At 40.7% G+C, this 17,742-nt stretch overlaps 1 protein-coding gene across 6 annotated transcripts in view; it reads left to right on the forward strand.

The window, feature by feature from the left end:
* Positions 1 to 17,742, forward strand: part of EPB41L3 (erythrocyte membrane protein band 4.1 like 3) — a 259,305-nt gene that overhangs the window by 151,611 nt on the left and 89,952 nt on the right. For all 6 annotated transcript variants that reach the window (XM_068237211.1, XM_068237210.1, XM_068237206.1 and 3 more), the window contains exon 7: positions 13,370 to 13,588. In XM_068237211.1, coding sequence (XP_068093312.1) covers positions 13,370 to 13,588 — 219 coding nt within the window. The remainder of the gene's footprint in view (positions 1 to 13,369; positions 13,589 to 17,742) is intronic.

Here is a 17,742-nt window from a genome sequence, read left to right on the forward strand (position 1 = left end):
AAACGCAAGTGTGAACGGGACCTTACTGCTGTCATCATCATGTATGTCTCCTCTGCTTTGTTCATTAGAAGTTATTCTTGCTAGTTTGTAGTTCATTAATCATCTTTGCCTTTACATGATAGATTCATTGAACAAAATCCGAGCAAGGAAGACTAATTACGTTTTGGGGCATAATTATTTTTTTGGACTAAAAATGTATCTTGGCTGACAAAATAGTTCTGCATATTAATGTTTCTAGTTGAAAATATTTTTGTGTTTTGTGTACTGGGGTGTTACATGGAAAGCGGTTTGAAAATGCTGAGTGACAACACACTGCTGCTCAGCGCATCAGTGTGCCCATCAGTGTGATGTCCCTGCACATCGCACTTGGAGCAGCGTTACTGAAATCCAATCAGCAATGCACCAGCGAGCTCAGGCCCTTATTTTGGATAGGTACAGAGGCTTTAAAAAAGTGCTGCATTCCTTTGTGTACTCTCTCTCTCTCTCTCTCTCTCTCTCTCTCTCTCTCTCTCTCTCTCTCTCTCTCTCTCTCTCTCCTACTGAAAGCGTACTTGAACTGGGAAAAAAAACCTGGATACTTACTTCAGTATAGAGAAGCCTCTGGATGATCCTGAGACTTCCCCGATCTTTATAACGCCTGACACCCCCCCCACACCCATTCCTGTGCAGTGTCTCTTTTGAAATATTCTTCTGTATTGTCAAATGTGGTGCTAATGGCCTTTTGCTAGTGAACCGTACTGGCACCTGTGTGCTGTGACTGCAGTCTTGCATGGGGAGAGCAGCCACAAAGAGGAGGGTCTCTGCAGCGGTGTTTAAGGGGGATCGGGAAGCTTTCTGAGCATTTATTTAAACAAAACTTACATAAGTGTTTAGTATTTTTTTTTTTTTTCAGATTCACTTAAATATATCAAAGAAGCATTTATGCTGCGGATAGCAATCATTAGGCGTGTTTTCAATTGTCAGACTTTTTCCTGGGATATTGTGATGTGCACATGCCCTGCAATATCCTGCAGTTTAATAGCAAATCAGAACAGTGAACTATCTGGCCAGAGATATGATAATCTGCCTGTTTGAAGCAATAAAGTTATTCTATCCTTGCCAAGACCAAAAATGACTTGGCATATATCACTGCGAATCAGCCAACAATTTGACACATATATTTTGGCAGTAAAGTGGGCAAGTTGGCTTATCCGCAGGGGATATAACAAGAGAGGGGGGGGGCATATGCAGAGCATACTGCAGAATGCATATCTACCTGTCCTCTCACCATCTTCCATCCACGGGTCACCCCGGCAACTTATGAGCTGGCCACTGTAGAGCACGAGGCTCGCTGCGGTCACAACACAGTGAGCTTGGAATACTAGTGGCCAGTTCAGAAGCTGTTGGGGAGACGCAGGGACTGGAACAAGGACCGGTAGATAAGCATTCATCAGCATGATCCATTGCGGACTCATTGATGGGCGGCGGCTTTTTGAATTCTTTATAGACTAAAAATGTGTGTGTGTGGGGGGGGGGGGGGAGTGGGGGGGGGGGGGGAGTGTGGGGGGGGGAGGGGGGGGCTTATGTCTAACTGACATTAACACTTGTCAGTTTCTTATGATCTATTTTTTATTGTATTTTTTACAATACAATTTTATGTAAGAAGGGGCTCATATGCAATTAACTTTTTCTCCTAAGTTAGTCAATAAAACCCCTTTTAATCCCCCAACAAGCAATAAACATACGCAAAATAATTCCAATAGCACTTTTTCACCTACCTTTTGGTACTTTTTCAATTGCTAAGTGCTGAAGTTATTTTAAGGAGTAGACAAAAAGTTATTTCTCGGGAGAAAACTTAAAGCGGATCCGAGATAAAAACGAACTATAACAAGTAACTTGTCTATATATCTTATATAAAGTTTAGATATAATATTTATTATATAAAGATTAGTTACACAGCATATATAGCTGCAAAAGTTTCAAAAGTTTGTGATTATTTCTTTCTGTGATACAATGAACATACATATATCCAGGCACATCGCCTCTAGTTAGGACATTAAATAAATTATTAGGGAAAGGGAGGTGCTGAAGGGGGTGTGGCTAGAAAACAGCAAAAATCTATTAACCCTTCGCACACTCACATGCAAATGTTCACACAATTGCATTCACAGATTCACTCATCCAGGCACAACTGTTATCCCTACAGCTAAATTAAAAGCCAGGGTTTTAGTTCACAGAAGAATGCATTCTTATGCTTAGTCACCTATACTGCGCAGAAGTACCCAGGTAAACATAGGTGTTCTAACTCTGGCCCTGTAACATGCATAGTGCAGACATGTGATACAATGAGGACAGCCATGTTCTGTTTGTCACATTGTCACAGGCTAAGGGCTGGAGATGCGATCAGCTTGCCTGTGTGTAAATTCAGTTCCCTCTCCTCCTCCCCTCTGCCTCTGAAATCAATGACTAGTAACACCTTCCCCTCCTCCTGCCCAGACTGAGCTCCCATAAGCCCTTGCTACTGTCTGAAAATGCCAAGGTACTCTAAAAAGCTGTGGGCGAGGCTTGTTTAGTTTTTTGGGAATTAGAGTATTAAAACAAAACAAGTATTTGGCATTTGTACTGATAAAACTGTAGTATTTTTAATAACTTGATTGGGTTCCTGCTATGTACTGCCTACTTGCTGTTTAAAGTTACTCCCATTTAAAGGAATACTGTAGGGGGGTTGGGGGAAAATGAGTTGAACTTACCTGGAGCTTCTAATGGTCCCCCGCAGACATCCTGTGCCTGCGCAGCCACTAACCGATGCTCCGGCCCCGCCTCCGGTTCACTTTTGGAATTTCAGACTTTAAAGTCTGAAAACCACTGCGCCTGCTTTGCTGTGTCCTCGCTCCCGCTGATGTCACTAAGAGCGTACTACGCAGGCACAGACCATACTGGGACTGAGCAATACACTCCTGGGGAAGTCAGCGGGAGCGAGGACATGGAAATGCAGGCACAGTGGTTTTCAGACTTTTTGAGTCTGAAATTCCAGAAGTGAACCGGAGGAAGGGCCAGAGCATTGGTGAGTGACTGTGCAGGCACAGGATGTCTGCGGCGGACCATTAGAAGCCCTGGGTAAGTTCAACTAATTTTTCCCTGACCCCCTACAGTATTCCTTTAAAGTTACTAAGTTGCAATAAGTTATCTTAATATGTGTACAGTATGATAGCAGTGGGTTACAGACAAAATAAGCTACTTTGATTTTGAGTGACAATTTACTCACTCTGGGTCTTCAAAGTACACTAAGTGCACTGCAGGCTCATTACATCTCTTTTGAACAGCTTTAGCAGTGACAGAAATAAGTAACATTTCTTTAAGATTTAGTAAATGCCACCTCACTAGAACTATTAATTGACTTTGAAGTTTAACATTACCGTTACAGCAGCCGTAGCTAAAACATATCAGTTAAGTGGTTTAGCGATAATTACTTTGCAATTAATTTTACCTGTTTCCTAAATTTCAAGAGGCAAAAAGGGCCCTTGTTGTTAGAAAGACAGCTCGTAGGTCCTGCTGGTTTCTGCCTTTGCATCTGCAGGCAACCAAATACTATGAAAGGGCATCTATTCCTGTTTCCAGCCTTTTTCCAACTTCAGGCAGACTTAGATGAGATTTATTACAGCAAAAACATTTCTGAATATATTGGAGTGCTTGCAATGCCGGATAAGGTTGCAGACTGCATAATAAACACAGAGCAGTAGGTAAATGGAATTTGATTTTGTGTCTGACAATCCCTCTTTAACGCCTTGCCGACCACATAACGCCAATTTGAGTGAACGCAGCGGCAGCCCCAGGGGTTAAAAAAAGAATGTAAAAAACTGAGAAATGTATTGTAAAAATAAACAAATATTTGTAAAAAAAAAAAATAAACATTGGGGGAACGATCACAGCCCACCAACAGAAAGCTCTGTTGGTAGGCAGAAAAGGAGGGGGGGGAGGGGAGAATCACTTGTGTGCGGAGTTGTACAACCCTGCAGCAAGCCCTTAAAGCTGCAGTGGCCTAATTTGTAAAAAAAATGGCATGGTTACTAGGGGGGTTTAAGCCAGTGGTCCTTAAGTGGTTAAGAGGGAATACAAACTTAAAGTGATATGAAACTCAGCATTTCTTCTTTGTTCTAAAATATTATTATTTAGAGAATAAAATCTACTATCACAAAAAAATAGCAGAACAGCATTCAAACAGTTAAACTCAGCACTTTGTTCTTCAGTGGAAAGCTCCTTGCTTCAGTAGACAGCTTCTGGCCACAACCGAAAAGGTTATAACATTATCTTTTGTTTACTTACCTTTGCCAGATACATTTAGTATACAGCCAGGAGCATGCTGAAACTGAGCTCTCACTGCTTCTAGTATGTGTGCAGTTGAGAAGTGATCACTAGATAGATTTTAATATGCAGATACAACAGCTATGAAATAAAATGCAATGGCAGCTTTCAGACCAGATAAACTGTACTTTGGGAATGTGTAATTTATAAACAGACAATATTACTTGCGTACAAAAGCAAATGTATGTTATGTCGGAGTTTTATCCAACTTTATTTCATTAAATAAATACACATTACGCTTAATTAGTGGAAACAAAAGGTTGTGGTATTTTATCACAGGTTTAATCATCAATACACAACTTCAAGACAGATCCCGAAATAAATGACCATAACTCTCAAACTACTTAATATTAAACCGAGGTTTACTCTTCAGCATTGTCACTTACAAACTGCCTAGATACAAAGTCCTAGGCAGAACCAGTGTCCCTTTACATACAACCAATCCCACCCCACTCAAAAGTGTGACAAAACCTTGTAACGTCAGACAAAGAAAAACCATGGGGACAGGAGGCAGGGTGCCTCTTTGCTTGCCTGGCAAGACTGAGTGATCTTTGGATCGACATTTCAGTGTATAATGAAAACAATTGTAAAAGTAATGGGTTATTCTGTTTCCGCTTGACCAGATGGAAACCATTATTATTCTGTTACCGTGACCAGAAAAACACTATACAGAATAAAATCTAAAGCTAAATATCTGTATGGGGGTGGATAGAGAGGGAGGCTTTCTGTGCCATACTCACCTATGAGCTTTTAGATTCAGAGGCTGTGTTTATCTGGACACATACAGTGGTGTGAAAAACTATTTGCCCCCTTCCTGATTTCTTATTATTTTGCATGTTTGTCACACTTAAATGTTTCTGCTCATCAAAAACCGTTAACTATTAGTCAAAGATAACATAATTGAACACAAAACGCAGTTTTAAATGATGTTTTTTATTTAGTGAGAAAAAAAACCTCAAAACCTACATGGCCCTGTGTGAAAAAGAAATTGCCCCCTGAACCTAATAACTGGTTGGGCCACCCTTAGCAGCAATAACTGCAATCAAGCATTTGCGATAACTTGCAACGAGTCTTTTACAGCGCTCTGGAGGAATTTTGGCCCACTCATCTTTGCAGAATTGTTGTAATTCAGCTTTATTTGAGTGTTTTCTAGCATGAACCGCCTTTTTAAGGTCATGCCACAACATCTCAATAGGATTCAGGTCAGGACTTTGACTAGGCCTCTCCAAAGTCTTCATTTTGTTTTTCTTAAGCCATTCAGAGGTGAATTTGCTGGTGTGTTTTGGGTCATTGTCCTGCTGCAGCACCCAAGATCGCTTCAGCTTGAGTTGATTTCTTGATTGAAACAGGTGTGTCAGTAATCAGGCCTGGGGGTGACTACAGAAATTGAACTCAGGTGTAATAAACCACCTTTAAGTTATTTTTTAACAAGGGGGGCAATCACTTTTTCACACAGGGCCATGTAGATTTGGAGGTTTTTTTTCTCACTAAATAATAAAAACCATCATTTAAAACTGCATTTTGTGTTCAATTAGGTTATATTTGACTAATAGTTAACGGTTTTTGATGAGCAGAAACATTTAAGTGTGACAAACATGCAAAAGAATAAGAAATCAGGAAGGGGGCAAATAGTTTTTCACAGCACTGTATATCTGTGCATAAATCTATATATCTGTGTGATTGACAACTGGTTCACAGAGCTCAGCCTGGCCCAGAGACTAAATATTCCCAGAATTGTTATTTATTTGGGAAATGTATTTAATTTGGAGTATTGTATGTCAGTGTTTTAGTTGTTGCAATGGATTACCGTAGTTAAACAGCTCTAGATAGTTTTTATTTATAAAATAATGCAGACAGAGCAGCCAAGGTAACCCACAGCAACTGATCCTCACATTCTCTAAGTATCGAAGTCTGCTCCGGACTGCTGATTGGTTGCTATGGATTAAATATAGCACCTTTTCTGTACCATAGTATTAAATAAAAATAATAGCCCTTATTACAGTAGGGCTGACATCTAATCCTATTATTCTGCGCCTGTTTACCTCATGGGTGTTAAAAATAAACAGCTGTGTTTCACAGTGTATAGCGCATTAAATAATTTTGACAAGGATCACACAGAATAGCTATACTAATTATAGAAAAAGAGTTCTTCAGGGAACAGTAGCTGCTTATAGACTTATCTACAGTACATTAGCATCTGCTAAAAACTTAAAATTTATGTGTGTCACTTCTCCTCTACAGCATGTTGTATTTTTTTTCTTCAAATATTTTTTTTTTTCGTAATTAAATTTTTATTGGAGTTTATACAGTAACAAGAGTGAGTATAACAATCTTATAGTGTTTCCATAGGTTACAGAGTGATATACAGATATTCATACTGTGCAGACATACTGACAAATATAACACAGATAATATGGGATAGGTTACAACGAGAATTCTTCAAATATTTTTATTAGTATTGTGCATACCATATAATATTTCTTTAGCTTTTCCAAATTTTCATACATTTATTCATCAATACCTTTTCTATATCACTTTTAACAGGTTTGCATTAACTCTAATTAAGATGTTTAAAATATTGTATTGCCAGTGCCTTTAAATTTAGATCATAGAATGTTAAAGAGAATCTGTATTGTTAAAATCGCTCAAAAGTAAACATACCAGTGCGTTAGGGGACATCTCCTATTACCCTCTGTCACAATTTCGCCGCTCCTCGCCGCATTAAAAGTGGTTAAAAACAGTTTTAAAAAGTTTGTTTGTAAACAAACAAAATGGCCACCAAAACAGGAAGTAGGTTGATGTACAGTATGTCCACACATAGAAAATACATCCATACATAAGCAGGCTGTATACAGCATTCCTTTTGAATCTCAAGAGATCATTTGTGTGTTTCTTTCCCCCATGCACTGAAGTTTCAGGCTGCTCTTTTCTTCCTGCAAACAGCTTTGCCCTTGTTTGTAATTCCTCAGTATGTGAAAGCCCAGCCAGCTCAGAGGACGATTTATCCAGCTGATTAGAGCAGCTTCTCTCTTCTCTCTTATCTAAATAACACACAGGCAGTGTGCATAGAGGGGCCAGAAAGGGTGAGTTCATAGCAGAACCACAACACTGAAGAACTTGGCAGCCTTCCAGACACAGGCCGACAAGTCTGACAGGGGAAAGATACATTGATTTATTACAGAGACTGTCATAGTAGAAAGTGCTGCAGTTAGCCAGAACACATTAGAATAGCTTTTGGAACATGTAGGATGATAAAAAACAGGATGCAATTTTTGTTACGGAGTCTCTTTAATGCTTCAAGTCCAAATTCTCTGGCGTTTTTGTTTCTTTAATATTTATATCAAATTGTCTTTCTCTCGAACCAATGTCCACTGTTTTTGGCAATAAAACATCTTTTTAGTTAGAAACAAAAAAAATCAATTAACCCTTCGCACACTCACATGCAAATGTTCAAACAAATGCATTCACAGATTTACTCATCCAGGCACAACTGTTATCCCTACAGCTAAATTAAAAGCCAGGGTTTTAGTTCACAGAAGAATGCATTCTTATGCTTAGTCACCTATACTGCGCAGAAGTACCCAGGTAAACATAGGTGTCCTAACTCTGGCCCTGTAACATGCATAGTGCAGACATGCAAACACAATCATTGCATCAAACCTATCAATGGATTAGGAGCACACATCCTAACTTCCTCTCCTGGGAAAGACAGTGCATCTTACCAATCGCACAAGGGAGCTAACATTATGTGTCCATGTGCACCATGCGCATACACCAGCATAAGCTGTCTGCATGCTGACAAACATACAGGGGAAGGGGGAGTGCACCGAATTGGACCCTAGCCACAGGGGTCAATGATAAGAATAAACATACATATATCCAGGCACATCGCCTCTAGTTAGGACATTAAATAAATTATTAGGGAAAGGGAGGTGCTAAAGGGGGTGTGGCTAGAAACAGAAAAAATCAATTAACCCTTCGCACACTCACATGCAAATGTTCAAACAAATGCATTCACAGATTTACTCATCCAGGCACAACTGTTATCCCTACAGCTAAATTAAAAGCCAGGGTTTTAGTTCACAGAAGAATGCATTCTTATGCTTAGTCACCTATACTGCGCAGAAGTACCCAGGTAAACATAGGTGTCCTAACTCTGGCCCTGTAACATGCATAGTGCAGACATGCAAACACAATCATTGCATCAAACCTATCAATGGATTAGGAGCACACATCCTAACTTCCTCTCCTGGGAAAGACAGTGCATCTTACCAATCGCACAAGGGAGCTAACATTATGTGTCCATGTGCACCATGCGCATACACCAGCATAAGCTGTCTGCATGCTGACAAACATACAGGGGAAGGGGGAGTGCACCGAATTGGACCCTAGCCACAGGGGTCAATGATAAGAATAAACATACATATATCCAGGCACATCGCCTCTAGTTAGGACATTAAATAAATTATTAGGGAAAGGGAGGTGCTGAAGGGGGTGTGGCTAGAAACAGAAAAAATCAATTAACCCTTCGCACACTCACATGCAAATGTTCAAACAAATGCATTCACAGATTTACTCATCCAGGCACAACTGTTATCCCTACAGCTAAATTAAAAGCCAGGGTTTTAGTTCACAGAAGAATGCATTCTTATGCTTAGTCACCTATACTGCGCAGAAGTACCCAGGTAAACATAGGTGTCCTAACTCTGGCCCTGTAACATGCATAGTGCAGACATGCAAACACAATCAGTGCATCAAACCTATCAATGGATTAGGAGCACACATCCTAACTTCCTCTCCTGGGAAAGACAGTGCATCTTACCAATCGCACAAACAGCTGTGTTTCACAGTGTATAGCGCATTAAATAATTTTGACAAGGATCACACAGAATAGCTATACTAATTATAGAAAAAGAGTTCTTCAGGGAACAGTAGCTGCTTATAGACTTATCTACAGTACATTAGCATCTGCTAAAAACTTTAAATTTATGTGTGTGGTCACTTCTCCTCTACAGCATGTTGTATTTTTTTTCTTCAAATATTTTTATTAGTATTGTGCATACCATATAATATTTCTTTAGCTTTTCCAAATTTTCATACATTTATTCATCAATACCTTTTCTATATCACTTTTAACAGGTTTGCATTAACTCTAATTAAGATGTTTAAAATATTGTATTGCCAGTGCCTTTAAATTTAGATCATAGAATGTTAATGCTTAAAGTCCAAATTCTCTGGCGTTTTTGTTTCTTTAATATTTATATCAAATTGTCTTTCTCTCGAACCAATGTCCACTGTTTTTGGCAATAAAACATCTTTTTAGTTAGAAACAAAACACAAACCAAAACTACAAACTACTATGGTTCTCCATTCATCCCCTCCCCACTCCCCTCCCCCCTGTATAAGTCCCTCAAGTAGAACATTTATATATTTGAATCATCATATTTCCAATAGGCCCAGGTAACCCCCAATTTTGCTCTTTAAATACCACTCAGTATTTTCGAAAAACATCATCAGTTGTAACATTTGAACTCTATCATATGTCTTTTCAATAAAAGGCTGCCATGTTTTAAAAAATGTTGGTATTGTTTTGGGTTTCATTCGTTCCATTGATAGACGTTCTAGATGTAATAAATGGTTAAGAAGTATTTTTACTTCACTCAATAATGGCGGGACTGGATCAAGCCATTTTTTCATGACTGCTTTTTTAGCTGCTAGTAGGCACAAGTGTTCCCATTTAGAAATCAGGGAAAGTTCTTTTTCCTCCATTTGTTTATTATTGTGAAATAAGCAAAGTAAGGGATCGACCATCCTCTGGTTATTAAGCATGTTGCATTTTAAAAGTGGAAAAAATGCCACTCCACATTGCAATGGAAATTCTTTATCCTTTGCTCAGTTTAACCTGTTCTGTCAGCCAATAGGAAACCTCTTTTAAGACATAATATTGTGTTTAATGCTAACACTACTGCCTATAAAGCAAGTAGCTGCTCTGAGGATCTCTCGACTCATTCAAATACACGTGTCAGCCAGCTGGGCTGAGAGAGTGTTTACAGTTGTGCAGCTGATAACGTTGGAAGGGGGGAAAAAAGATTGAAATGGTAGGAGCAGAACCAACAACAAATTGGGCCCAATCCAATTCACGTTTTCACCTACGTTTGCTCCTAGGTGATATTTTCACATCTTATTAAAAATGCATTTTAACCAACCAGCAAGCAAGAAAATAATTTTTGAGAGTACTTTTCACCTACTTGTTGGTACTTTTTTGGTAACTATGAGTAAGGGTGGACTTTGAGCCCGACACGCGTCAGTTCGATCCGGTGGTTGTTCATGTCTTAGTGTGTGCATTTTTCCAATAAAGTATACCAGCTTTTATCCATCCCACTGAGTCCTGCTATCCTTCTCTTGGTAAAAAAAACAGATACTTGCCTATAAAGAGGGAAGGCTCTGGGTCCTATAGACCGTTGGTGGAGTACTGCTCTGTGAGGGTTTGGGAGCCCAAGCGCTCCTGAAGACAGGCCATTCTGTACTGCGCATGCGTAAGTGGGCGTTTTCGCACATGCAAAGTATGGAGCCGCCTGTCTTTGAGAGCACTGGGGCTCCCAAGACATTCTGAAGCCTCCCATGGCAGCAGCTTTGAATGGTGGTGACAGCGTTGAACGAGGGGACCGTGAGAGGAACAGTAAGGCTCTATAGCAGAGTTCCCCAACCCTGTCCTGAAGGCCCACCAACAGTGCATGTTTTGCAGAAAACCACAAACATGCACAGGTGAGGTAATTAGTGTCTCAGCAGAGCTCATTACCTACCTCTGTGGATTTCCACAAAACATGCACTGTTGGTGGGCCTTGAGGACAGGGTTGTGGAACACTGCTCTATAGGACCCCAGAGCCTTACCTCTCCATGGAAAAGTTTCTGTTTTTATATTTTAAATTCACTTCAGATTTGCTTTAAATACAGATGAAAAATGATCTCATAGGAGAAAACTTAAGAGAAGAGTTGGATTGGGCCCATTGTGTGAATTTGGGGTGACCCAAAATAGTTTTTTTCGCTTTCAGCAGGTTACATTGTTATCTAGGTTGAAAAAAGGCATGCGTCTATTAAGTTCAACCTCCCAAATCATCTCAACAGCAACTATATGCACAGTCTTTGTGGTACACAGTCTCTGTGGCACAATTGGTTAGTGCGTTTGGCTGTTAACTGCAAGGTTGGTGGTTCAAGCCCACCCAGACATGGCCTTGCCTTTTGTGTTCAACATTTGTCCGAATAGTACCGCAGATAGCCATGTAGATTCATCTCTCTCTCTAGTAGGGATGGTCACCGCTTTCCGCGGAATTGTATTTTCCGCAATTTTAGGCGGAAATTGGTCATTCCATTCCGTTTGGTCGGAACGGAATTGCTTTTTCAATCTGGCGGAATTCCGAAATTCCCTGTGAAATTCTGCCGGTATCTGTTGATGGTTTTAAGTTGAAAATTCAGTTCAATGGCATCTAGTCCTAGAGAGAGTGAGAGCTCATTTTTCTCTTGGATATGTCATAATGGTACATGCTAGGCTGGCTTCAGCATGCAGCATGCAGAATTGTAGTGTGTTGTGTTTGTGGTATAATGGTTAGGATAGCAGCCTACCACGCGGTAGGCCTGGGTTCAAATCCTGGGCCTGGCCAATATATATGAGTTGGCTTTTAAACAAACAAACAAACACAGAACATTTATATCGTGCTTTTCCCCTGGCGGACTCAAAGCGCCAGAGCTGCAGCCACTAGGACGCGCTCTATAGGCAGTAGCAGTGTTAGGGAGTCTTGCCCAAGGCCTCCTACTGAATAGGTGCTGGCTTACTGAACAAGCAGAGCCGAGATTCGAACCCAGGTCTCCTGTGTCAGAGGCAGAGCCCTTAACCGTTACACTATCCAGCCACCCTTTTAAAATCCTACAAATCCATAAGCAATCTCTTTTTTCTCTTGGATATATCAGTGGTACATGCTAGGCTGGCTTCAGCATGTAGTGGTGGTGGTATAGTGGTGAAGTGAGCTACCTACCACACACTCAGACCTGGGTTCAATTCCCAGCCAAGACCTGGGTTCAATTCCCAGCCAAGGTATGTAAGCTGGCTTTTGAAATTCTACAATTCCCTGGAAGACGAGACTCTCCTCCTGCCGGGAGGAGAGAGTGAGGGAGGAAGGAGTGAGGAGGAAGGAGAGGAGTCTACTGAGTAGAAAGACTTCTTTTTAGGCAGAAATCAGTTAGGGGGGTAAAAAATTTGAATTCCGTAAAATTCTGCGGAAATCAGTTTTGTTCAGCGGAATTCCGAAAAACGGCTATAGCAATTCCGTTCCGTCGCTTCGGAACCGGAATCACCAAATTCCAGCCGGAATAGCAGCGACCATCCCTATCCAAGATGTGTGACCTTATATTTATCAAAATAAATGAGTTCTCATTATCAAATTGATTGAAAATCTCACTTACAGCAATAGATTGTTGTTATAGAGCTCCCCCTACTTCGCTGCCTATCACAGCCCAGTGTAAGACAAAGCATTAGCCTATTTATTCTAGCCTAATATCTTCTTGCAGTGTTTAGTCTTACTGCAGTACTCTTCTTCCTGCCGTAGATGCTCCATTGGCTTAATTGAAAAACATAACATTTGCAATGTCACGTGACCACTTTGACCAATGTAGAAAACCCCACCTCTCCTAAAAAACATCACTGTTTGAAGGTCAAGGGTGACTCTGTGTGGCAGTGGCTAGCCAGTGCTGCCAATCGCAAGCTCCTTTGCAGCCCCATAGACTAGTCTAGTGTGCTTCACGTTTTAAGTGACAAAACTATTCTTGCGAAGGAATGTCATTTAGCACCAATGTGACTCTTCACGTCTTTATAAATTGAATGCAGGCAACTTTCTGTATAACAAATAGGAAATGACAGTTTGCCTTTTTAACGTAGCTTTATAAACAGGTTCCTCGGTGTATTGATGTTTTGCAAACAGTAGTTTATTGTGCGTATTCTTCTCATCTGCCTGATCCGCATTTCCTCTCTCCACAGGTATTATCTCTGTCTGCAGCTGCGAGATGACATTGTATCCGGGCGTCTCCCTTGTTCCTTTGTTACACTCGCTCTCCTGGGATCCTACACGGTACAGTCGGAGTTAGGTGACTATGACCCTGATGAATATGGCAGCGAATATGTCAGTGAATTCCGCTTTGCACCAAACCAGACAAAGGAACTAGAAGACAAAGTAGTTGAGCTGCACAAAAATTATAGGTGAGATGAGTATGAAGTGGGTTTTTCTTTTCAATAAAAATAATAAATTAAATGTAATTTGTTGTTGAAATAAATTAAAAACTAAACGGTGGTGGTTGAGATGACAATTTTATTTTTTTAAAGGAATATGTGCACTTATAAACCTCAGTGCATATATCATTTTGCCCTCTGAGCACTCCACTGTAACCAAATACAAGTGGTTTGTTCTGTTGGTGACTGCTCTATGGTAGCAGAATGTTGCTCTTTCTATTCATTCAGCTCCCATACAGAGTAATGATGACCTGTTGAGCTTCTTTTCTCTTTGCTGTGTGGTGTTTGTCACAGCCACTGAACGCTTATGTACGTACGTGGTAGGTCTGGAGTCCAGGCAAGCTCAGTGTGCTGGGTGATAATGACAACACCTTCAACACACCAGTGTGTCCAGGATCCTGACTTGACAAAGACACACTGGTGTGTCGAAACGCATCGTCATGCTCACCTGACACACAGAGCTTTCCTGGATTTCAGACCTACTCCACGTACCCTTGTTGATGTCCCCCGCTGGCCACGGTCGATGTCCGAGGAGTGGAACATTGAGCATGTGAGATATGCTTGCAAATTTTGTTATCTTGTACATGCTTTTCTTTTGCAATTTGCAAACTAAATTCAAGGTATTGCACCACAGAGGCACTTAGGCCTCGATTCATCATTGTCTTTGAGATAACTTTTTCCAGTTTGTTAAATTACCGAATTCGAAGTTTATCGATTTCTAGTTGTATTCCTCAAGGTTTTTCTGCATTCGGTCTAAATTTGATAAAATATCGATAACAATTCGGTAACCATTCGGTAATGTGTCGATATTTCCATTTTACAGTGGTAATTTAACACAAGGCCATAAGATTTCCATGGAATTGTGGGTAAAAGGCAGTCCTTTGAACACTACGTAGCAACCTTCTGAATAGGGCTTAACGCCTAGACCAGGATTCTGGAAGTGGCTTGGGACAATCCCACAATTTCGCCAGCTGCGGCTTGATAGAAGCCTTTTCTGAAAAAATGTAGAGCAGCTAGCAAATTAGTTAACCTTGGCACTGCCTGTGTTCTCCTACAAGATAATTCAAGAGAAATGCAGATGTCCTGGTATAGCAAATACATCTATTCTCTTGCAAATTGATATGGTTCGAGACTTTTTTCTTGCCCTTCTGCGCCTTTGAATCACTCTCAGCTGATACATAACCACTTCAAATGGCTCCATCTTCTCTGTCAGCAATGATCTGACAGGAATAACGACAGAGCAGTGAAGGAGATAACTAATCATAAATGTAACGCTAAACCACGTCCACTTTCATTTTCATGAATTGCACTTTCTTCTGTTTTAATGCATCACTAACGAATGATTACCGAATTAACGAAATTGATGTCTTCATGAATCGAGGCCTTATTCTCTCTGCTTTTTTTGTGTTTACATATAGCCTGTCTGTATGGCACAAACCTCTGCACAGTTCAGACAGAGTTGACCGCTCAAATTACTGTGGCTCATTATAAGCAAGATGAGGGAAAATTAGATAGGCTGTTATCTCTAAATGCAAACAGGGTGGGTTTCTCTGTGTTTTCCTTCTTTCCTGTGGAAGAGTTTAGGTCCTTTTTAATCTGACTATGGAGAGAGTCATTTTTATAGCACTAGGTTATTAACCCATGCAATGAAAAATGGAATATAGACATGTTCTAAGTAGGATTGATACTATTTGTACACTTTTTTTTCCCATAGGCAGCTTTTCACTACAGGTGCACAATTAAAGAGTTGGCATTGTAAAAGGAACCAGAGGCTCCTATAAGGATATTTTCTAAACTACACATCCCAGATTAGATCAGTTATTGCATGGCAGGCATTTTATGTGTTCGTTCTTCCAATTCTGAAGACTTACTGCAATCCAGGCCTACTGAATCTAAATGTGTCTATGATACAGTAAACATAAAAATAGAACACTCCATATGTACATGTGGTGCAGGCTAAGTTTATGATGAATTGTGTGCGACTATGGATAATGCAGTGTGGAAAGTGCCCTTTGGCGTTAACCATCTGTCTTGGCCAAAGAAGAACGAGGAAGTATAAAATGTAAGAGAGCTCATTTGAGTCAGAGATGCAGATTTTTTCAACTCACTATTTACATGATGTGACTGGTTGAACAAAAATTATCCCATAATGTAGATGCTTCTGAATGTGCAATTTGCAAAGAAAATCTGTGCCTAATTCAAAACCTTTTAACCTCAAAGAATTGAAGTCAAGTTTATGAATATTCAAAGTATTCACTTCCAAGGGTGTCTTATGCTGGTATTGCTACATTGGGTGGGGAGGAGTGCGGTGTTTGCGTACAATATGCAGTACATTTTACACAGATTTAAAGGGCATAATTGAGCACAGGGCAGAATTTTAATTGATGTGGATTGGATTGTTTCTTCAACTTGGGTAACTGGCATAGGAAACTAATAAGCTAAGATAACCATAAAATTTATAGTAAACCTCTGCTCCTTAGCAATTTAATTGTAATATATAGTCATGGCCCAAAATACTGGAACCCTTGCATATATGTCAGAAAATGCACCACTTCTCCCAGGCAAATGTCACAGTTAAAGATGATTTGGTTTAGGCAGCTCGGTGGCATAGCGTTTAGCACTTTCGCCTTGCAGCGCTGGGTCCCCAGTTCAAAGCCCAGCCAGGTCAAACTCTGCAAGTTTTTATGTTTTCCCCATGTCTGTGTGGGTTTCCTACAGACACTCCAGTTCCCTCCTATATCCCAAAAGCATACAGCCAAGTTCATTGGCTTCCCCCTAAATTGGCCCTAGACTACAATACATACACTACACAATACATACATGGACAAATGACTATGGTAGGGATTAGATTGTGAGCCCCTCTAAGGGACAGTTAAGTGACAAGACAATATACTCTGTACAGCGCTGTGGAAGATGTCGGCGCTATATAAATACTAAATAATAATAATTGTCATGTCACTGGAACGCTAAGCAGAACGCAGAGTCCGAACTTGGCACATTTTCCCGGCTCGGATGGGAAAATGTATGCAATGAAAGCCTATGAAAACGGACACAGTCTGTTCTCACTAGGTTAGTTGCCACATCCGCTTCACCCGTTTCGATCACCGCCATGCCGTAATACAGTCCCTTGTACACAGCTCGGTGGCCGGCATAAGCATGAGGATCTCCATTGGGCTGCAAATGACCAATGAAAATCATCAGTACCGGGAGAATTCACATTGGTTCCTGGTGGACCAATGAACATCCTCCCTGTTGCTAGGGAGAATTGGCCTAATGCAGCCTCTGGCTGGCCTCCAGACTGAATACAGAGGGACCGAGCAACGATGGAACAGGTGAACAGCGATGCGGATGTAATCTACGCAGGGCATGTGATCAAAGCGGACAGGCGGATGCGGAGCGGAGGGGGGAAATTGCTAGCGGATGCAAAACAGACGGAACGCATCCACCCAGCTGATGCACTTAATGTTTGTTTTGCATCCACTCTAGTGAGAACCAGCCCTAAGGGCTGGTGCACACCGAGCGGCTTTTTGGGCGTTTTCAGATCTGCTTGCGGATCTGCTTGGTCAATGTATCTCAATGGGGTGGTGCACACCAGAGCGGGAGGCGTTTTGCAGAAACGAAAAATGCCTGGGTGAGGCATTTTTTGGATTGTGGATGCGTTTCTGCCTCAATGTTAAGTATAGGAAAAACGCAAACCGCTCTGAAAAACGGCACTTCAGAGCGGTTTGCCAGGCGGTTTTGTTACAGAAGCTGTTCAGTAACAGCTTTACTGTAACAATATATGAAATCTACTATACTGAAAACCGCAGCAGCAATCCGCAAAACGCTAGCAAAACGCCTCATAAAAATAAAAAAAAGCCTTTAAAAATCTGCTAGCGTTTTGCGGATCTGCTTGCGGTTTTTGGTGTGCACCAGCCCTATATGCATATTTTTGTATCAGTGTTGTATATAACATTTTATGTCCTTGATTGATAAAGTTTTACCATAAGTTTATCACCTTAAAATAATACTATACTTTTATGATCTGGCACGTACAAAGCCTCCAAAACAAGGTAACAAATGTTTAAATCAAACTAAACTTAACTACTGATTACTTATGCTGAATATGCCTGCCTATGAACTAA

This window comes from Hyperolius riggenbachi, chromosome 5 (assembly GCF_040937935.1).
Source record: "Hyperolius riggenbachi isolate aHypRig1 chromosome 5, aHypRig1.pri, whole genome shotgun sequence".
Classification (NCBI taxonomy): Eukaryota; Metazoa; Chordata; class Amphibia; order Anura; family Hyperoliidae; genus Hyperolius; species Hyperolius riggenbachi.